Source organism: Cololabis saira, chromosome 7 (assembly GCF_033807715.1).
Source record: "Cololabis saira isolate AMF1-May2022 chromosome 7, fColSai1.1, whole genome shotgun sequence".
NCBI lineage: Eukaryota > Metazoa > Chordata > Actinopteri > Beloniformes > Belonidae > Cololabis > Cololabis saira.
In genome coordinates this window covers 45,352,843-45,376,606 of record NC_084593.1, presented here as the reverse complement: position 1 = coordinate 45,376,606, position 23,764 = coordinate 45,352,843, and the positions used below count along the sequence as shown (strand labels likewise).

General features: G+C 44.7%; 1 protein-coding gene across 1 annotated transcript in view; it reads right to left on the bottom strand.

Moving 5' to 3' along the window:
* Positions 1-23,234, bottom strand: part of LOC133447713 (F-BAR and double SH3 domains protein 1-like) — a 36,779-nt gene extending 13,545 nt beyond the window's left edge. The window contains 10 exon segments of the mRNA XM_061726446.1: positions 4,164-4,259; positions 8,378-8,500; positions 11,690-11,818; positions 12,818-12,881; positions 13,975-14,111; positions 14,204-14,348; positions 16,338-16,411; positions 18,116-18,161; positions 19,095-19,192; positions 23,214-23,234. Of these exon segments, the coding sequence (XP_061582430.1) occupies positions 4,164-4,259; positions 8,378-8,500; positions 11,690-11,818; positions 12,818-12,881; positions 13,975-14,111; positions 14,204-14,348; positions 16,338-16,411; positions 18,116-18,161; positions 19,095-19,192; positions 23,214-23,234 (933 nt within the window).
* Positions 23,235-23,764: the final 530 nt, after the last annotated feature.

Here is a 23,764-nt window from a genome sequence, read left to right as displayed (position 1 = left end):
TAAAGGAACACGTGGGTCATGTCCGAGAGGTGCTCCAGCGTCTTCTAGAGAACAAGCTCTACATAAAGGCGGAGAAATGTGAATTCCATGTTCCATCTACTAGATTCCTGGGATTCATCGTGGAGAGTGGCCAGGTGAAGGCAGACCCTGAAAAGGTGCGTGCAGTCGTTGACTGGCCTCAACCAACCTCGGTCAAGCGTCTCCAGAGTTTCCTTGGGTTCGCAAATTTCTATAGACGTTTCATCAGGGACTATAGTCGTGTAGCCGAACCCCTCACCAGGCTCACCTCCCCGGCCAACCCTTTCACCTGGACCACCGAGGCTGAGGCAGCCTTCAAAGACCTAAAAACACGGTTTACCACAGCTCCTGTCCTCATCCACCCTGACCCCTCACGCCAGTTTATCGTCGAGGTTGATGCCTCTGAGTCAGGGGTGGGGGCCGTCCTTTCTCAAAGATCTGCCAAAGACCAGAAGCTCCACCCATGTGCGTTCTTTTCCTGTCGTCTCGAGCCCGCCGAACGCAATTACGACGTGGGAAATCGGGAGCTACTTGCTGTTAAACTTGCGCTAGAAGAATGGAGGCACTGGCTTGAGGGAGCTGAACACCCTTTCATCATTTGGACAGACCATAAGAACCTGACCTATATCCAGTCTGCGAAACGCCTTAACTCTCGTCAGGCCCGGTGGGCTCTGTTCTTTGGCCGGTTTCGCTTCACGCTGACCTACCGCCCAGGCTCCCGCAACGTCAAGCCGGATGCCTTGTCCCGTCAATTCACCTCTGAGGACCGCCCCAGTCCGGAGCCCATTATACCCCCATCCTGTATTGTGGCTGCAGTGACTTGGGACATTGAGTCATTGGTTCGAGGAGCCCAGCGAGACCACCCTGACCCGGGTAATGGCCCTGATGATTGCCTTTTTGTGCCTGACCCTGTCCGCTCCCAAGTCCTGTCCTGGGCACACACATCCCGGTTTGCCTGCCACCCAGGGGTTGGCCGTACCCTGTCCCTACTAAAGCGCCATTTTTGGTGGCCTGCTATGGAGGCCGACACTCGTGCCTTTGTGTCTGCCTGTTCGGTGTGTGCCCGAGGAAAGTCCTCCAACCAACCTCCTGCTGGCTTACTTCGTCCACTGCCTGTGCCCAGTCGACCTTGGTCCCATATTGCTCTGGACTTTGTAACCGGGCTCCCTCCGTCCCAGGGAAAATCTGTTATCCTTACCATAGTGGACAGGTTCTCTAAGTCTGCACATTTCGTGGCTCTTCCCAAGTTACCTACGGCATTGGAAACAGCTGACCTCCTGGTGCAACACGTGTTCCGTCTCCACGGCATCCCGGCTGACTTGGTTTCGGACCGAGGACCGCAGTTCGTGTCACAGGTCTGGAAAGCTTTCTGTCAAGCCCTTGGAGCTTCTGTCAGTTTAACATCTGGTTATCATCCCCAGTCTAATGGACAAACGGAACGAGCCAACCAGGACCTGGAAGCTGCGCTCCGTTGTGTTGCCTCCAAGAACCCTTCCTCCTGGAGCACCCACTTGGCCTGGGTTGAGTATGCCCACAACTCCCTGTCCTGTGCGGCCACGGGAATGTCGCCATTCGAGGGGTCCCTGGGTTACCAACCGCCTTTGTTCCCAGCGGAGGAGGACAACATCTCCGTTCCCTACGACGTTAATATGAGACATATGAGACGTCCAGGCTCATATGCGGCGCTGCCGCAAGGTGTGGAAAGATGCTCGTTCGGCAATCCTCGGCTCTGTGGAGCGAAATCGGCGATACGCTGACCGGCGCCGGTCCAGAGCCCCTGTGTACCAACCAGGCCAGCGGGTGTGGCTTTCCTCCAAAGACCTCCCCCTGAAGGTGGACTCCAAGAAGCTTTCGCCCCGGTATGTTGGTCCATATGAAATCATTTCCATCATCAATCCTTCAGTGGTCAAGCTGAGGTTGCCTCCTCGCTGGAGGGTCCATCCCACCTTCCATGTCTCCCAGTTGAAGCCTGTGTCATCCAGTCCCCTGGCTCCGCCTGATGTTCCCCCCCCGCCCCCCCGCGTCATTGATGACCACCCTGCCTATACGGTCCGGCGGCTGCTGGATGTGCGGCGTCGTGGGAGGGGCTTGCAGTACTTGGTGGACTGGGAGGGGTACGGCCCTGAAGAGCGGTGCTGGGTGCCTCGGCGCTTCATCCTGGACCCTCCCCTCGTCTCTGCGTTCCACCGCAGTCACCCGGGCAAGCCTGGTGGGCCGCCTGGAGGCGTCCTTTGAGGGGGGGGCCCTGTCACAGTCTGTCAGTGTCTGTGTCTTGTCTATTTGTTTGTGTGTGTTCTGTGGGCATATAGGCTTGGCTCCAGCTCTCAGCTTGGCACACCTGGTTCCAGTTCCCTCGTCTCCTCACCTGCATGGCGTCAGCTAATCATCCCCAGTCTACAAATGTTTGGAGATCCTGCGGCGCCGATGCCAGATCGTTTCACAACCCTAGTGTGTGGTAACGCTTCTAGTCTACCTGTCCAGTATATTCCCTAGTTTTGCATTTTTGGAAACTTTAGTTAGTGAGTGCAGATTTTATGCTTCTCGTGATTTTTGATTCCTGTCCTTCTCATCCTCAGAGAATCTCCGCCAGCCGTTTGCCTTGCCTGCCCGCCTGCCTACCTGCCACTCAGCCTCAGCCTGCTCATCGGCACACTAGAATCCCGCTGCCCTCCGGATTGCTTTTTTCCTGCCTTTTTTTAATAAACACCCTTGGACTTTGACTTTGTTGTGTTCTGTTTTTGGGTCCGCCAGTTTAACTAATCGTGACACAGATAAAATAAGCTTAGTCTTCTTTCTGCTTCATTCAACGAAAAATTTGTTGTAATTATATTGAACTGTTTTGTTTTTCTTTAAATGAATGAAATAAAGAATAAATGAAATGAAATGAAATGAAACCTCGTCTAATCTCGGTGGTTTATCGCTGGAGACAGAAACAGGCTCCATGTTACCGTATCAGTTCAGTCATGGACAACATTATACTGTCAAATGTTCATGTTTTAGTCAGTTATTTCCCTTAAATCCTGCACTTGTTGAACAAGAGGATCTTTATCTAATCTGAAAACAAGTGCAGGTAGAGAAAGAAACCAGCCTAACAACTCAGCCTAAACAACTCAGCAATAGACTATGTCTTTCTATGCCCATGTAAACCTAAACATGTGTTTCCTCCCCTTCCCTCAGCTTCAGAGCGTGGAGCCTGAATCCAGGCGGAGCCGCTCACATATCTGAATAATGGCGTCTTCATGCCGTTGACCTCATGCCAAAGCGAGCGCCAACCAACGCAGCTGAGGGGTCGAATGTTGAACTCTAGTCCCTCGTCTGTGTTTTACCGTAATCTAATCACGATCCCAACCACGAAGCAACGTTTCACCACCTGAACTATTTCAAATTCACAAAACCTTCAAACCCGCTGGCCTCCATAGAACCTGCCGTTCAGACTCCAAAATAACAGAAGCGTCACCCAGGGCTGGGGATCCATTCAAATGTCAAGAATCGATTCCGATTCTTAAGATTCAGAATCGATTATCAAGATTTGACTCGATCCAATCGATTCGATTCCGATATTGATTTGGGTTAGTGTTATTAAAACAGTTTTTTAGCTGTTGCATGAATTATATGACTGTAGTTGTGCAACATATTAATACTAGTATTATATTGAGATTCAACAGCAAGTATTGCAGCTAATGATGCTGTAAGGACCAATCAGCTCCCAGAATGCTGATAGAACTGCTTTCAGAAACATCGTGGGTCAGAATTACCAAACAGATCCAGGGAGGAAACAGAAATCGCTTTTAGTTTTTAACACATTCCGTTTAAATTTTTTCCATTTTCGGTCTATTTTGGTTTTTAATTTTTGAGAATTTGGTTTTTTAGCATTTTATGCAAATGTAACCCCAAGACAGTATATAAAGTAATGAAATATAGACAATTTATGCAATTATAACTGAAAACTTTAATGTTTTCATACCTTTAAACATATTTAAAGGCAAAAACATGGCACCAGTTACTCTGGTGTCCAACAAAACATTCCTTTTTTGGGCATAAACAAAAAAATAGCAAAAGTTGTAATGTAATGATGACAAAAAAATCGATATTTGGACATACAAATCGATTTTTAGGAATTATTATCAACTCAGGCCTAGTGTCACCTGATCCAGTGCAGCAGGAAGGAACCTGAAGTCACACGCTTCGGTGAAAGAAGCAGATTCCTGCAGGAACTGCTGAACGTTCCTCTCTCTGGTCACCTGACAGAGATGAGGAAAAAGGAAAACATGTACTTCACAGAGAAAAACATCATTGCAACCTTTTCCGGCCTCTTTGACAGCTGTCATGAACCACTGAAACACCTTCTCCAAACGGACAAAAGCATGGGGACGTTTTCAACACGGACGTTGGAAACAAGCTCAGATACCCGTGAGTTCCAGCAAACATCTGTGAAAGTGTTATGGTAGATTCACACTGAAAGCGTCAAAAATGGCCTGTGGAGGCTCGGGACGCCTGCATCGCACCAATGCCTACCGACGCCTGCAGTGGGCGGGGCTTAAAGCTGCAGAACTGGAGGAACAAAGTGCATATAGTTTTCAGGGGTCGGCAACCCAAAATGTTGAAAGAGCCATATTGGACCAAAAACAAAAAACAAATATGTCTGGAGCTGCAAAAAATGAAGAGTCTTGTATCAGCCTTAGAATGAAGGCAAATGGCGAAAGGCGAAATTTCGAGAAAAAAGTCGAAATGTTGAGAAAAAAGTCGAAATATCGAGAAAAAAGTCAAAATGTTGAGAAAAAAGGCGAAATGTCGGGATTAAAAAGGAAAGGAAAAAGGAAGGAAAAAAGAGAAAAAAGGAAAAAAAGAAGAAAAAAGAAAAAAAAGAAGAAAAAAAGAAGAAAAAAAAGGTCAAACATTTTGAAAAAGCTCTAGAGCTCACTAGAGCGGCGCTAAAGAGCTGCATGCGGCTCTAGAGCCGCGGGTTGCCGACCCCTGATCTACATATATGTATGTATATATATATATCTACATATATATATATATATATATATATATATATATATATATATATATATATATCTACATATATATATATATATATATATATATATATATATATATATATATATATATATATATATATATATATATATATATATATATCTACATATATATATATATATATATATATATATATATATACACATATATACATACATACATATACATATACCAATGAGTGCCAATTGGACGCTGCCTCTGCGTCGCCGCTGCTCATTTGCATAAAGTTGAGATTTTTCAACTTCAAATTGATGCTCTGGACGCCTCCATCGCACTTTTCCCGAGGCCTCCAACGCCTCCGTGGCCTCCGACGCCTCTCGCGGCGCTTTCATAGACAATGAATGGCAGCCGGACGCCTATGACGCCTGTGGAGCTTTCAGTGTGAATCCAGGGTTAGCCGTTCCCTCGCCTGCTGCTTCATGTAACATTTCTGTTTGTAAAGTTCAGGGACATTTTACTCCTCTTCCTCCCACAGAAAGTGTAGAAATGTCCTCTCTCATTCCATATACAGGTGTGTTGTTTACACTGGCGGTATCCCCTCCCCCTCCACCTCTCTCCCAAAGGCGTCTCAAAGGAGGTGAGAAATGTCTCATGTCTGGTTGCAGGAGTCCAGTTTCCCGCCGTTAGAAGCGTCAGAGCAATGATGGAATGAGATGTGTGAAGGGTCACAAAAAGAGAGTTTTTTTTTATGAACTTCCATTTCATCAGATGTGTTTAAGTTGGGAAGCAGTGCACCAGAAATGTGGAGAAAAAATAAACGTGAAGTTACGATAGTTTGTCAACCCTCTCTTTATACACTTAAGTTTCCACCCACAGTTGACGACCATGAGTCAAGGCTAGATTGGTGACTGTCTGGTGAGGTCAGGTTATACCGGTGTACCGTATTTTCGTGACCATTAGGCGGGAAATGCAAAATGTGCCGCGCGCCCAATGACGCAGTGCGCTGAATGTGTGTTGTCGGGGGCTCTCACCGCAGCTCCCTCTGGAGCGCTTTGAGAAATACTGTGCGTTCCGGAGAAACCGCTGCCCGAGCGGCAGCCGACGAGTCCCCGGGGAGGGGAGGTCGGCCTGCCCGGCGGCGGGCTCCATCGTTTACTGTTGTGCTTGGCTGCAAAAGCCGGCATCATTTCCGAGGGGCCGCATGGCACGGAAAGTGACTCTGACTGCGAAGAAAGTGGAACAGTTGTCAGGACTCAGTCCGTCGGGCTTCATCTGCAGCCCGATCGCTCTGATCGGGCAAGAGTGGCCAGAGAACTGCGCGCCCGGCTCGTGCGACTCGCTGAGCAGTTTTCCTGCTATCAGCCCGATCGTGCCATTTGTGTGTGTAGGCGGCGCCTTTTCGTTCGGTGCGCTGTGTGTGTGTGTTAAATACAGAAATGGCACACATAACTGAGACTGCGCCTTTCCACACGGCGCGCTGTATGGTTGCGAAAATACGCTATATCTATTTACCTTGCTCCCTGCCGGTCCGTACTGTTTCCTTCCTTCATATGTCAGGTCAGGTTAGTTTGGATTTTATCATGTTCTGGGGCCTCATTTATAAAGCTTGCTTGCGCACAAAACAGGGCTTGAAAGATGCGCAAGCCACCTTCTACGCAAAGGTTGGGATTTAAAAAGAAAAAACTAACCGAAAAATCTGCGTATCCCTACGCCAACCCTGACCCTCCCGTAGGAACATGCTTAAGATATGGATAACTGGCGACGCAGGTGGTGAGGTGGTGAAATGATTCATGTCATATTCTTAATAATATCATCACATATAAGACTTATAATATAATAGCGCTGATCGTGTCCTCTGTGTTTGAAGCTCAGCGTCAGTCAGGACTCTGGTGCTGCAGCCGCGGTGCAGGACACGCCTGGAACCTCCTCGTCACCCACCGCGACAACTGGAGAGTGACTGAGGACAGAACAAATGAGGGGCTCCGTAGAGCGTTTAGGGGCTCTACGGAGCCCCTAAAGGGACACAGATTTTTTAATATATATATAATGAGTTTTACGCACGCGTGAAACCTTTACGCGCGGGCGTAAGCCTAAATTATGGTTCCGCGTTAAAACGACGCAGAGCCTACACCGTAGGGTACGTGGCGACGCACACCTACGCCGGAGGCTCTGTGTTGGTGTGACGCGGAACCATAAATCAGCCTTGGGCTGCACTGAGGGGAGAGGGGAGGAGGGGGAGCGGGGCTGCCGGGCCGTTCTCACATCACCTTCGCAGTGTCTTGATGATTTGCAATTACAGGCTGAGCCTACCGCTAGTTTTTAAACTGTAAAAAGTGGGGGGGACAAAAACATGACTTTGAAAAGACGGGGGGACATGTCCCCCCTGTTGCGCCGGGGCACTCACAGCGTTTAGTGCAGCAACGGCGTGCTGCCACTCACTCGCTTTATTTATACTATTTATATACTTTTTCTACTTTTACTGTGACCACCAAATAATGTGGTTTTCCTGTCCTCCACCTCATCCACAACATCTAGATCTCAGTCTCCGTGAAATTTAGTGGCACGGTGGCTCGACACGTTCATTCATCCTGACGCAGCAGAAACACATCCTGACGCTGCTGACTGCAGGTGGCACTGCGCATGCTCAGCAGGCTCAGCAGGCTCATTCATATGCAAATACTACTTTGCATTGCCCATTTATGGTATAAAGTGGGCGTGTAGAGGGCGGGGTATGAGGCGAATTCACCTGCGAAACCTTCCAGCTGGACTGTGATTTATAAAGCGAACATCGTGTGCAAGTGTTTTATAAACACAAGTGTTTTATAGATCCGGATTTTATTTTGCGCCCGCCATTTTTGGCTTTTGGCTTTACATGCACTTTTAGTATGAATCCTACGTACTCTTTTATAAATGAGGCCCCTGTTTTTTTGCAATCCTGCTAAGCAGTGCTTTTGTTTGTTTCAAGTTAAAAGAAATCACATTTTTTGTAACTCCTGCCTCCTGGTCTGCTGCATCTGGGCTCTATCCTCCACAACTGTGACAGTATGCTCTTTTATCAAAAGTTGACACAACTCGCTGAGGTCTTGGTGAAAAATACCACATGGATATAGAACCCAGCTCCCTTCTTAACCACATGAATCTGGTTCTCTTCATGTTACCTGATTTATACAGTGGAACTAGCTCCAGCCATCTCTGTGGATGTGGGTCTAATGATAATAATGAGTGACAATAAAGTTTTATTGTATTGCAGTGCTTCACTGCTAAATGTTCTGTGCCCCTATCACAAATGTGTTGCTGTTGTACACTCAGCTGGTCCAGCGTGCAAGTACAGGAAGAGAAATCTCTCGTTTGTACGGCTACGATCACACATACGTACCTTGGCAACACTGTCCCATATCCTGCTGAACTGCTTGTGCGTAGCCAGACTGCTGTCCATCTCTGTCCCACACAGAAGGGTGAAGTGGTCTCTTAAATTATCATAAACATCACCGTCCATTTGCTGGCGAGGAAAGTAGAGGACTGAAGTCATTTTTCACGTGTGAAATTGGTTTCACAAATATTTTACTCAAACTAAATTTGTACTGATAGAACGATATCGTTGTAGTTCAAATGTACGCACAGCACAGTATACTGTAGTAATAAATGCTCACATCCTCTAGGAGCATTGTTTATCTGTTAAATTCAGTTCAGATCAATTCAAAAATACTTAATTATTTCCCGTATGGAAATTAATTGTAGCAGTAGCTTTCATGGTTTAAGACTCTTCAGAGAATCCTTTTAGAGGTTTATAGCAGTGGGCAGGAAGCATCCGCTGTACCAGTGTGAAAGATCTCCTGTATCGGTCTAAATCAGGGGGCGGCAACCCAAAATGTTGAAAGAGCCATATTGGACCAAAAACACAAAAAACAAATGTCTGGAGCCGCAAAAATTGAAAAGTCTTGTATAAGCCTTAGAATGAAGGCAACACATGCTGCATGTATCTATATTAGTTATAACTGGGGGAAGATTTTTTTTTTAATTATGCACTTGGGGGAAAAATGGAAATGTCGAGAAAAAAAGTCAACATTTTGAGAAAAAAGTCGAAATGTCAAGATTAATGTTGAAGTACAATCTTGATAAAAAAGTCGAAATGTTGAGAAAAAAAGTCAAAATTTCGAGAAAAAAGTCGAAATGTTGAGCTTAATGTTGAAGTACAATCGTGATAAAAAAGTCGAAATGTTGAGAAAAAAGTTGAAATATTGAGAAAAAAGTCAAAATTTCGAGAAAAAAATCTAAATGTCGAGATTAACAAGGAAAGGAAAAGGGAAGAAAAAAAGGAAAAAAGAAGAAAAAAAGGAAAAAAGAAGAAAAAAAGGAAAAAAAAGGTCAAACGTTTTTGACAAATCTCCAGGGAGCCACTAGGGCGGCGCTAAAGAGCTGCATGCGGCTCTAGAGGGTCTCTAGGGTTGCCGAGCCCTGGTCTAAAGGATCCCTTCTACCAGTCTAAAGGATCTGCTGTAGTGGTCTGAAAGATCCCTGTAGCTGTGTGAAGGATATTCTGTAGAGGTCTAAAGGTTCCCCTGTAGTGGTGTGAAGGTTCCCTTATAGCGGTCTAAAGGATCTCCTGTAGCGGTTGAAGTATCTACTGTAGAGGTCTGAGGGATCTCCTGTAGATTTCTGAGGGATCTCCTGTAGAGTTCAGAAGGATCTCCTGTAGAGGTCTGAAGGATCTCCTGTAGAGGTCTGAAGGATCTCCTGTAGAGGTCTGAGGGATCTCCTGTAGAGGTCTGAAGGATCTCTTGTACAGGTCTGAAGGATCTCCTGTAGAGGTCTGAAGGATTAACTGTAGAGGTCTGAAGGATCTCCTGTAGATGTCTGAAGGATCTCCTGTAGCGGTCTGTGTTGCAGCGAAATTGAAGAAGCCTCTGACTTGACACTCCATTGCTGAGTCACTGTGTGGTGAAGAGGAGGTTCAGGGTCGTCGATGATGTTCTTCATTTTATGAAGTGTCCTGCTTTGCACAAAGTTTCTTTAAGTCACTATTTCTTGGGGACAATCAGTAGAATGTCAATGGCTGTGAAAATGGATTTGGATCTCCTTAATCCAGTAAAGGTTTAGAAAACCTGATTTTCTAAAATCAAATTGTCCCACTCATATATGAGGCCAAGAGAAAGTCAGCCAGAAGAGGACAGCAGCTCTGTGAGTGCCATAGCATCGTCATACTGCATCAACGAGATTCTTCATGAAGTTGTTGGTGCACAGTGACACAACAAGACAACAATGAAGAGTTTGGGCCAATCCCAATACACCCCCTATTTTCTACCACTAGCCCTCACTCACTACCACTAGCCCTCACTCACTACCACTAGCCCTCACCCACTACCACTAGCCCTCACTCACTACCACTAGCCCCCACTCACTACCACTAGCCCCCACTCACTACCACTAGCCCTCACTCACTACCACTAGCCCTCACTCACTACCACTAGCCCGGACCCACTACCACAAGCCCTCACCCACTACCACTAGCCCCCACTCACTACCACTAGCCCTCACCCACTACCACTAGCCCTCACCCACTACCACTAGCCCCCACTCACTACCACTAGCCCTCACTCACTACCACTAGCCCTCACCCACTACCACTAGCCCTCACTCACTACCACTAGCCCTCACTCACTACCACTACCCCTAAAAATGAAGCCACTAGGGTAGGGCCTTGTAATGTTCCCTAGGGATTGGGACACCACTTGCTACGTCACTGCGTGGTTTATGTTCGGGTACGTAAGAGACTGCGTAGTTACGTTTGCACATACGTCACACCATATCAGGAAGCTGAGAGCTAAAAGCTGTTTTAATTTCAGCTGTAGCGCTGTTAATATGCCACTTTATTTTTTATCTTTAACCGTTAAGATCCCCAACCTGGGCTCAGTTTATCCAAATAACACCTGTTAAGAAATTTGCTCCGATGTTTTCGGAGATGAGAAGAGCCACCGGCGATTTATGGTTCCCCGTTACACCAACGCAGAGCCTACGGCGTAGGTTACGCGGCGACGCGCACCGTATGGCACGTGTCGCCGCGTGTCCTACGCCGTAGGCTCTGCGTTGGTGTAACGCGGAACCATAAATCAGCCTTTATTCTGGCGAGATCTGAAGATACAACGCAACAACGAGCAAGCGAGTGATTATGTACATTCACTGAGTGAATATTATGAAAGTAAAATATATATTTCTCGCTAGAAATGTAATCAAAACGCATTTTTATGCAGAAACTAACTAAAAATATTGATTTTATTCACTAAAAATGAGAAAATGTCCGCCATGTTTTTTTGTTTGATTCAGTCTGCAAATGATGACCTAAAGCATTCTGGGAAATCTTTCTAGCCCTCGGTCGGCGAGTCAGTATCTGAAATCCCTCGCTGTGAAGGGCTAGATTCATACAAACTAAACCTCAATATCCCCACTACCCCTAGGTGAAAAGAGGAATTGGGACACCACTACCCTCACGGGAACGCACAAAATTTAGGGGGAGGGATGAAAAGTAGGGGTAGGGGGGGATTGGGACTGGCCCTAACTAGAAATGATTTATCATAATTTTGGAGAAACCTGATGGGATCACATTACTACAAACACCTGTTAATAACTGTGAGCCGTTGTGGTGGAGGGCTGGGCGTCCGGGTCCGGGCAGGTGTCTGTGAGTGTACGTTACCTCCATAATGAGTGGCAGGTCATGAGCGTGGTAGTGCTGCCGGTGAGTGTTGACCGCCGCTAACGTCAGGAGATACTCGTTACGGACTTCAGTCAAACGGTCGTCACACTCTTTCAGCCGGGCACCGAGCTGCAGACACACATGTCTTATCGTGAATATTTATTAACAACTGATACAATTATGTCATATAAAATCATGTACATTCATACTGCAATGGTAGGACAGAATGTAGATGGTTTGTTTTCAATTAACTGGTTTCTTGTATTCATTTATGATCAAATCTGATCTGATCTTTGTTTGAGTTTTTTTAATAGTTTTAGAGTTTTATTTGGATCTCCATAAGCTACAGCAAAACTGCAGCTATTCTTCCCATAATACACAGTACATTACAACATAAAATTAAAAGCAAACCTAAAGAGATAGCATATAGAAAAAAGAAAGGGAAAACAGAAAATAAAGAAAAAATAAAAAGTAATTCCATTTAAGATTTAGATATGAATAAAAACAATACATATTCATACATTTTATAACATCAACAAATTCAAACAATGTATAGTTATCATAGTTTGCAACAATAACCATTTTTAATTCATATTCATTTATTTCTATGATATATATATATATATATATATATATATATATATATATATATATATATATATATATATATATATACTGTATATATATACTGTATATATATACATATACTATCTACATTATTTATTTATTTATTTAATAATAATTAAATAAGTTTTATATGTATCTATTGTTGTTAGTTTCTTTACTGACAATTTGAATTTTTTTATGGTAATAGTAACAATAACAAGTTCTCAAGCTGATAACGCACTATGAATCATAATTTCTTTACTTAACACATCCATTAAACCTGCTGGCACAAAGAGTAAGTGAAGCCATAAAAGCAGGAGTATCCTTTAATGTGAACACATCTGAACTTCAGTTCATGTTTAAATACCGTCAACTTTCCACTGGTACTCAAACGTGATAAAGAAATCACAGCGACTAAAGTAACACAGATGTCACAGTCTGAAGGAAAAGAAAAGTAATGTAATATACAGCACAAAAAAGAGACAACACTCCGGAACATTAGGAATGATTCTACTCGTTCACCTTAGCCGTCATTTTCTGTAGTCCAATTTTGAAGTGGAAAATCCCATGCTCACTCTTTCTAGCTCTGGAACGCAGAGAAACACATACGCTTCAAATAAGACACAAGTAATAGATATAACATATTACATGAAACACGATAGCAAAATATTGTAATTGGTCCATCTTGTAACATTTCACGTGTTGCATGATGGGTACATAACATTATTACTGGTTTGTTGGTCAAGCAAAGCTTAGTGCATGTCTCTTTTTGGTTTTCAGTGACACGATTTGAGGTTTTCCTCTTTTTCAGCCCCACAATGGACCGGTGTATGGCAAGCCGTTTTAACATGTAATGGCTAAGATTGACTATCCGAAATTAACATTGCAGATATCTACAACTGCATTCTGACTAGTTGTAATTACATTGTGACTAGTCAGAATTGTCATTAAAGATATCTATAATGTCATTTTGACTTGTCAAAACTTCAATTCAATTTGACTAGGCAGAATGGAAGTTAAAGATATCTCCAATTAGAGATATCTCTAATTAAAATTCATTTCAAGATATCTATAACTTGATAATAGATATCTACAATTAAATTATGACTATCCGTAATTCCAGTTTGAGATATCTACAATGTCATTTTGACCAGTCATAATTCCTGTTCAAGATATCTACAACTTTATTCTGACTAGTCAAAACTTAATTTAAGATATCTAAAAAGGATGATGTAGATATCCTGAATTGGAATTATGAGTAGTCAGAATTAAATTGTAGATATCTGAAACTGGAATTACAGCTAGTCGTAAAGTAATTCAGTTGCAGATATCCATAATTCACATTGCGTATATCTGCAACTGAATTGTAGATATCTGTAATCAGAAACCCCAAACACATGACTGGCAAAAGTGACGTCATTTATCCTGGACAGAATGACATTGTGGATATCTGAAATGAGAATTGTGGACAGGAAGAATGTAATTGTAGATATCTGAAATGCTCTTTTGGACTAGGAAGAATTGAATTGCGGATATCTGCAACACATATCCAGTCTAGCTGTTAAATATTAAAACGGCTTGCCGTACCGATGGCCTTTTAAATACTGCATGTACATGCAGTTCCTTGTGTGTGGTGTGTGGTGTGTGTGGAGGATAAATAGGACAACATAAACACCAACCTGGTCTGTGCATCTGCAGCTTTTTCTCTGGCTATATTGGTGATGTGACTGAGTTGGTGGTAGCTCTTCTTGACCCTGTGCAGCTCCCGCAGCGCCTCCACCACTTCCCCCTGCACCCTCTGCAGTCTTTCCAGGCCCTAACACACATGCACTCTCAGGTCATTCCTCTGGAGGAAACATCTGCTGAGCTTCTGAGGGACTCGGGTGTGTCTGAACCGCTCTGACTCACTCTTTTAGCCCGAATGTCCTTGGCATTGTGGAGACTTCTGGAGGCCAGTCCGATCAGTTTGCGGTATTCTTCTGCAGCAGCAAGTCGCGATGCAGCGGTGTGAGCTGTGGCATCTACCAGAGAGCGCCACACACCAAACACACTCCTGAAAATCATACACACTGTCACTGGATTTGCCTCAGATGACTCAACCATCCATTCTTGCGGAGTATCAAACGACAAGTTAACTAGTAAACAGTTCTGCTCTATCACAGGAATGCTTCTTAGATGCACAGTTATCCGGCATAATTAACTTGCTTAAGAATCTCTTCTAGGAAGAAGAAGGTGAGTAATTTTGAGAAGACCACACAACCACTCGGGGAACATAAGGACTCTCTGCCATCAGTGGATATGAAGTGTATGGACTTCTCATAGACACAATAATCATTAAATTGAACCTGTGATAATGGCATCATATTCCACCAGGCATCTTAAAAAAACAGCTGAATGTGTTGGATGCACAACTGCCTCTTTGTCACAGCCAGATTAAACATTTCCCTCCCTCACCATGTGCAACATCTGCTAAAATCTGTAGCAGGGAGAGAAGGGAGGATGAAGAAATACAATGTCAATGGTTGGAAGTCCAATAAACTATATTTTATCCTGTATTTGTGTTTTGGTGTAAACAGTTATCGTCTATTTGTGTGTGTTTTTGTTTTGGTGTAAACAGTTATTCTATATTTGTGTTTTGGTGTAAATAGTTATCGTCTATTTGTGTTTTTGTTTTGGTGTAAACAGTTATCCTGTATTTGTGTTTTGGTGTAAACAAGTTATTCAATTCAATTCAATTTTATTTATATAGCGTCTAATACAACAAAAGTTGTCTGTAGACGCTTTCCAGAGACCCAGAACATAAACCCCCGAGCAATTATTACATAAACAATGACAGGTAAAACTCCCCTAGTGGGAGAAAAACCTTAAGCCAAACAGTGGCAAGAAAAACTCCCCTTTAGGAGGAAGAAACCTGGACCAGGACCTGGATCATCAGGGGGGACCCTCCTGCCGGAGGCCAGACTGGGGGGTCGGGGATGTCAACAGCACAGCAGGCAGGTGGAAGCAGCAACGGGATGACCAGGGGTGGGGACTGCAGGCCAGCATGCAGCTCCCGAAGCTCCGGCCCAATCAGCAAGTCCCAGGTTAGGTGCAGGGTCGGGGAAAGGTTGACAAGGGGCAGGGCCAGTTATCCTCTATGTGTTTGTGTTTTGGTGTAAACAGTTATCCTCTATTTGTAAACAGTTATCCAGTTATCCTGTATTTGTGCTGGTCTGCCCCCTCTTTTCTCTTCTGTGCATGTTTGCAGGCCGGAGCTTCAGGAGCTGCATGCTGACCTGCAGTCCCCCCCATGATCATCCCACTGCTGCTTCCACCTGCCTGTGTGGATGTCTGCTATATGCTGACCTCCTAACATTGGAAGAAGAGGAGATCATAACATTGCTTTGGTTGCGATCTCGGCAAAGGAAACGGCGGCAGCGACCTCCGCGTCGTCACTTGTGGCCAGCTGGTATCAGACCGGGACCAGCGCCACTCGCGGCCAGAGCCAGAACTGCAGGTTGCGTACACGTTCAGTGTGTTTTTGGTTTAAGGTTTTTTACCTGCCATTGTTTATGTAATAATTGTTCGGGGGTTTATGTTCTGGATCTCTGGAAAGCGCATAGAGAAACTTCTGTTTTATGTAGATGCTATATACATAAAATTGAAATGAATTGAATTTGTGTTTTTGTTTTGGTGTAAGCAGTCATCCTGCGTTTGTGTTTTGGTGTAAATGGTTATCCTGTATTTGTGGTTTGCTGTAAACCATTATGATTTGTTCACTTCATTAGAGCATCTAATTAAACTGGTCAGCTCTAGACATTAACATAAACATTGTCTTCTCAAAGCAGAACACAATGTTACTTTTCTCCTTATTTAGAGGTCATGCGCTTGTCTCTTTATATATAGGAAACTCATAATGCAAATTTGATTTCATTCTGACCATAATCATTTAATGATATATATTATTACTTTGATTTGGTCGGATACGATTTTAAGCTTATCATTGCAAAACAACGGCACATTGAACAAAGCGCTTGTGAACATCTTGGTGAGTGTTCTTTACCCGGATGTGACGGCGTCTGTGTTTCCTCTCTGCCAGTCTCGCTTCTGGTGCTGGACGGCCAATCTCTGTAGAGCCTTGAAGAGCAGTTTTAAACTTCACAAACCAACACAAAGGCGTTTCAAGCATGTGTGTGTTTTTTTCAGATCTATTTTTTTCTCCTTGTACTCTGATGGTGATCAGATCAGAAGGAAACTCTCCCAGGTTGGAGGTCACAGGTCCGAGGGCTCCAACCACCACTGGCACCAATGTCGTCTTCACCGTCCACATCTTGTCTATTTCCTACAGTTTCTTGTGTTCCTTCTTCTTGACGTTGCTGTTACATGCAATGGCATTGGCTCTCGCTACTTCTTTTTAAGTTTGTCAGCCAGAACAATGACTACGTTTACATGCAGTCCAAATATTCCGGTTACTGAAACATTCGGAATAATCTGTTTCCATGCGTGATAAAACAGGGTTATCCCTGTATACATGGTAATTGTACCGTATTTTGACGACCATTAGGCGCATGTAAACGTCTTATTTTTCTTTTTAAATGTGCCGCGTGGCCGATGACGCAATGCGCCCATTGTATTATTGTAAGGTGTCCGCTGGAGGGTACGGCGGACGCCGTACCCTCCAGCGTAGGCTATGCCGTAGGTTACAGCGTAGCCTACGCCGTAGGTTACGGGGCGACGCGCACCATACGTGCGCGTCGTCCCGTACCCTTCGTCGTAGGCTCTGCGTTGGTGTAACGCGGCACCATAAATCAGCCTTAAGGCTGCAGCGGCGTGGGAGAGATGGATGACTGAGGGGGAACAGTTTCACCAAGAGTGGAAGGCAGTGCCGGGCAAGTTATCCCACAGTTTGCAGATGGATTGTTGATGCGTGGGCTAACGTGTCTGCTGGGACTATTTTGTGAGCTTTCGCAAAAGCCGGAATTTCCGAAGCGCCGCACGGCACGGAAAGTGACTCTGACAGCGAGGAAACTCTTCTTTCTATTTAGCGGAGCTCTTTAATGCAGAAACAGAGGATGAGGACTTCGATGGGTTTGATTAATGTAAAAACTGAAATAAAGTACAATCAAACTAAGTTTTGCTCTGCTTTTGGAGGTGTTGCCCGTCTTGGTTTTGGGATTTTCAATCCATTCTCAGTGCAGATGTTCCTGTACATTATTCCAGATACTTTGAATGAATGCATGACCTGCCAGAATTTGACATCCCTCCGTTATGTCCTGCATTTCCCCTGGGGTATCTTTGCACAGTCTGCAGCTGAGGTCTTGTCCGGTATGGTGGAATCTGGCTTGTATTACTCAGGTACAGCTTTTTTCCTCCTTCTTTCACGGCATGTGTGTACTGCTGCTGCACAAAACGAATTTCCCCACTGAGGGATGAATAAAGGACTAATCTAATCTAATCGAATCTAATCTGAAACAAGCCATGTGTGGCTTTTCTTTCCATGATTCCTATTCCATCTCTTCTTTCTTCCACCTGGATTTCTGTTGCCTAAGACATCCACTTAGCATTTCAACGATCCAAGCACCATGAGGTATTTTCATAGTCTTGACGTCAGTTCCATCTCTTCACCTTTTTTCTGTTTCTCTTTCCATTTATTTTTGCCTCCAATGTTTGTTTATGCACTGATGGTTTAACAGAGGGGGGGGGGGCTCAGATGCAGGGCAGAGCAACAAGCACTCAGATACCAATATAGGACCTCAAATCAATAGAATGCACTTGTTTCCAGTAAACAATAAAAGGTGCCAGAAACCAACGGTGGACTAAAATAGTTTTCTGTGTACTCACCTGAGCATACTCCTTCTCTATAGCTGCTCTTTGCTTACTGAAGGACCTTGGGGAACACAGAACACAACAAAACTGAATCAAAAAACACTTGGCACAGAATCAACTTGTAATTCAACATGGCTTTTATTCAGTTTATTGTTTTATCTGGCTATCGCTGACTGTCTTGATGGGTGCCGCGGCAGGGTGTCATTCCAACCAGAGTCCTGCACTGGGTCGGGTACTGTGCAAAAAACAGCTGATTTGCGGGTGGTTTTTAAAAAAATAAAAAATTCCTGTTTCGGATCTGGGTGTAAAAAATAGCATGCGGGTCGGACCGCGGGTTTAAGATTGACACATCAGAATTAATATAAAATAATAAATACAATAAAATAAAAACATAAATGGTAATCTGGTTGTAAGGCTGTGACTGCAGCTTGTACCGTGCCATTTATGGGTCATTTGCCACGCAGGCGTGCAACCATTTCCGGGTTAGCAAAACAAAAATGGCGGAAAACGTGAGAGTAAAGCTGCGGAGCGGAGAGTACCATCTAGTTTCCCTGATGGATTACTTTTCTCCTCATGAGACGTAGCGGCTCGTAACTGCTGAACGTCGCTCAAGGTTTGACAGGAGGTAAGTCTATTACACAGTCAGAGATTCAAAGTTTAAAAGCTTTAAACGTAACAAACGAGGTCTTTTACACTCGTTTGGGAGAAGAACACAAGAGGGTTGATGATGGAGGTGAAGTCAGGCTGTTGTTCACTCACTGGCAGCTGAACTGTGTTATATTGCTGTTTAATATTAATATAACCCAAAATGATGACTTTAAATCCTGGTTACGGGTCAGGCTGCGGGTCGTGTTTCGGGTCGGATCGGGTTGCGGTACTAGTTGGGCTGATGTGCGGGTTTGCGGGTCGGGGCGGGGCGGGGCGGATCTTGAAAATTGGACCCGTGCAGGACTCTGATTCCAACCCCGAGGTCCGCTGAGATAAGAACGGCCACCTGATTTCTTCCAGCAGTTCAGAGTCCTGGTGTTGCTTGGTCTGCAGTTTGCTGAGCTGCTCTGAGAACACCAGCTTCACCTGCTGGCTCTCCTTTACCTGCAGACAGGTTCACAAACCCCAACAAACCCCGGAGGTACAGGTGAGCACGGTATGAACACATGAATGTGACTAGGGCTGGGGATCAATTCAAATGTCAAGAATCGATTCGATTCCAATTCTTAAGATTCAGAATCGATTATCAAGATTTGATTCGATTCGATTCCGATATTGATTTGGGTTAGTGTTATTAAAACTGTTTTTTCAGCTGTTGTATGAATGATATGACTGTAGTTCTGCAACATATTAATAATAGTATTATATTGAGATTCAACAGCAAGTATTGGCAGCTAATGATGCTGTAAGGACCAATCAGCTCCCAGAATGCTGATAGAACTGCTTTATGAAAAAAACATCATGTGGGTCAGAATTATCAAACAGATCCAGGGAGGAAACAGAGACGGATGAAATCGGTTTTATTTTTTCCCACATTCCGTTTTAATTTTTTCCATTTTTTCGGTCTATTTCAGTTTTGAATTTTTGAGAATTAGAATTTTAGCATTTTATGCAACTGTAACCCCAAGACAGTAAAGTAAAGTAATGAAATATAGACAATTTATGCAATTATACCTGAAAACTTGAATGTTTTCATACCTTTTAAACATATTTAAAGGCAAAAACATGGCACTAGTTATTCTCGTGTCCAACAAAACATTTCTTTTTTGGGCATAAACAAAAAAATACTAAAATTTGTAATGTAGTTTGTAATGATGAAAAAAAAAATCGATCTTTAGACATATGAATCAATTTTCCGGAATTAATATAAGAATCGATTTAGAATCGGAAAATCAATTTTTTCAACACAGGCCTAAATGCCATTCCTGGCCCTTGATACCCTTTGCTGTCTATGGTTTAAAGGTTTCCGTGCATAGACTTATAATATGATAGATGATGATAGATAATGTCATAAACAGACCTTGAAGAGGATTTTTGATATTGTTTATTTTACCAGGTGTGAGTCTCGTTGAGAGGCCAGGAAGGATGCAGCAAGTTAAAAGACATTGGACAAAACAAACCCACAAACAATCCCCACCATAACAACCATCCAAATCCTACAATCATCCCATCCAGGGAGCTATTTTCTCTGACTTGAATTCACCCATGGTGAAACCCGCTGCAGGAGGATGGAGCAGCTTCTTTAGAGTCTTCCTTTCCGGGCTCTACGTGAACGTGTGGGATCTGCATATGTACAGTACTTTGGGAATGGAGAGCAGAGATGAGGTGGTGTATTTATTTGAATCAGATGTGCTGTATCAGGAAAACATCTAAACATACAGGGCAAGGAGCCTGATCTGAAACACTCCTCTGGATCATACAACACCACAAGCAGCTCCAAAACACGCACCTAATGGTTATTTTCCACTAGTACCTACTCAGCCCGACTCCACTCGCCTCGGTTTGGTTCTTTCCCACTCGTGGTCTAACGTGCCTAGTAGATACTTTTCTGTATCTATTCTGCCGAGGTTCTAAGCTGCTGAGTCGGCTGTATCTGACATCATCACACTACAGGCCACCGATTGGTCGGGGGGTTGGAGTCAGACGTCTGAGTCAGGAGGAGGAAATCAGAGAAAGAGACTCTGACGGATTCTGGTTCATTTTATTCAACAGGCAACGGCAGCAAAAGTCTGTTTCATGATCCAACTCTGAGGTGCAGATGTTCATAAACCTGGTGCTGAGGAGAGAATTAAAGGGATCTAGACGGAGATAAGGAACGACCAGATCTACCAGGAGCTCTGTCTCTTCATAGCTGCTCACGGCTCCAGCTGACTTTTCAGCAGTGCCAGGACAAACATACAAAAAAAAAGCGTTGCCGCTTGAAGCTTCTCTCTCTCTCATTTTTTAACTTGATATCAAACACAAGCCACAGACCCAGCAGCACATCTATCATCTCCTCCAGGTTCTACATCTTTAGTGTTGTTGTCTTCTTCCTTTAGATACACAATCAAATACGTCACAGCAGCTTCACTCCAACCTCCTACTTCTGCTCTGGGTGTCTAAAAAGAAACAAGGGCAAGGCGAGTGGAGGCGAGTGGAGTCACGCTGAGTAGGTACTAGTATAAAAGCACCATTAGATGTTCTCTGGGCAGACAAGGTTCCTAATGACCTGTGCGGTCCCTGACCCACAGGTTCTGGATCGGGGACCGACACGTTCCACCAGCAGGTCAGAAACAAACATGACTGCAGCGGAGGAATCTGTATACTGACTGCTTATCTGGGAACCTTTTTTTGCACATTTAGGGCCAATCCCAATACACCACCTACTTTCTACCACTAGCCCTTACCCACTACCATTACCCCTAAAAATGAATTTTAGGGCCCCTTTTAATCTTCCCAGGGCCCTGTCCCAATACTCCCACTACCACTACTTTTCAGCACCACCTCAAATTTTGCTTCCTACGTCACTGCGTGGTTTACGTTCGGGTAGGTAAGCGACTGCGTAGTTACGTTTGCACATACGTCACACCATATCAGGAAGCCGAGAGCTAAAAGCACTTCTTAATTTCTGCTGTAGCACTGTTAATATGCCACTTTATTAAGTTTTAATGTTTTTTCAGGCGTCCCCAACCTGGGCTCAGTTTATCCAAATAACGCCTTTTAAGAAATTTGATCCGATGTTTTCGGGGGGTATCTAGAGCCGCCAGCTCGGGAGCTGATTTATGTTTCTGCGTTTTAAATCGACGGAGAGCCTACGGCGTAGGGTTCGCGGCGACGCGCAACCTACGCTGTAGGTCTGCGTTGGTGTAACGCGGAACCATAAATAAGCCTTTATTCTGGCGAGATCTGAAAAACGAGCAAGCGAGTGATTATGTACATTCACTGAGTGAATATTATGAAAGTAAAATATATATTTCTCGCTAGAAATGTAATCAAAACGCATTTTTATGCAGAAACTAACTCAAAATATAGATTTTATTCACTAAAAAATAAAAAATGTACGCCATGTTTTTTCGTTTGATTCAGTCCGCAAATGACGACGAAAAGCATTCTGGGGAATTTTTCTAGCCCTCGGTCAGCTAGTCAGCATCTGAAAACCCTCGCTCTGTAGGGCTAGATTCATACACACTAGCCCTCGTTATGTCCACTCCCCCTAGATGAAAAGAGGAATTGGGACACCACTACCCTCACGGGAACGCGCACAATTTAGCGGTTATGCTGAAAAGTAAGGGTAGTGGGGGGATTGGGAGTGGCCCTTACTTAATATTAAAACAAAAAGAAGTCCAGATGACAAAAAGAAAGAAGTTTGAGCTGCACATCTGACAGGAATCTCTAGAGGGTCGCACATACAAACAGTTATGTTTCAAACTGCATCTTTTCTTTGTCTGAGACATTTCTGACCATGTCCTTTGACAGTCGCCACCACACAGTGACACAGCAGCAGGTATGAACATGTGCTCTTTAACTTGTTTCCTGTCTGCTCTCTGGTGGGTTAAAGAGCTGTACGTCCAACTCCGAGCACTGAACCTTTCATCATAGTTGTGAAACATGCAGAGGATGTATTTGTCTGACCTACTGTGCTCACATTCCCGTCCTGACGATCTCTTGGACATTGCTGCTGCTCCAATGCTTTCTGTCTTGCCTACTTCAGCAGGACAATGAATCAATCATTTGATTAATTGGAAACTGGATCCAGCACCTCTGCCACTGGCTGGGGCCCCCTGGAGAGGAGCGTTGTCCACTGACTGGACAAGAGCCATCCCCTAGAGATCCCGAAAGATATCCCTTTTACTCAATTCCCCTGTCAATCAGGGGTGCCCAAATTAAAAATGCCCCTCACAAGTTATGTAGCAAAAAATGCCGATAGAGTGTTCAGCTTTCCAAAAACATCAGACACAACTCATCACATCTGCAGCATCTACGGTCCTAGACGTGTAGATTAGTGGAACATGTTAGTTTGTAATTTGACAGCAGCCTAGAGGAGCTAGTTTAGGTGCTATCAAAACCATGCATGCTTCGGTGATGAACTGGTCCTTAACAATTCTATCATCAACCCTCTTTTTCCACGTCACACTCTCTGACTTACCTTTCTGGGTGGTGGCTGCATGCTGGGATTGCTTGAAATCAGTGTCTGCCCTCGGCTGTCCGTCACTATCTGAGTAGTTTTCAGCAGGGCTTCCTGAGCACCTCCCCACACGCACATGTGCAGCCCTCTGCCTGCCCTTATCTCTCCTGCCGTCTCAGCCTGACTCTCACCGCGGTTTCCTGCAGGAGCGCCTGCAGAGAGCAGCAGGGGGCAGCAGAGGGCAGAAGAGAGCAGCAGGGGGCAGCAGGGGGCAGCAGAGAGCAGCAGAGAGCAGCAGGGGGCAGCAGAGAGCAGCAGGGGGCAGCAGAGAGCAGCAGAGAGCAGCAGGGGGCAGCAGAGAGCAGCAGGGGGCAGCAGAGAGCAGCAGGGGGCAGCAGAGAGCAGCAGGGGGCAGCAGAGAGCAGCAGGGGGAAGCAGGGGCTAGTAGGGGGCAGCAGGGGGCAGCAGAGAGCAGCAGGGGGGCAGCAGAGAGCAGCAGAGAGCAGCAGGGGGCAGCAGAGAGCAGCAGGGGCTAGTAGGGGGCAGCAGGGGGCAGCAGAGAGCAGCAGGGG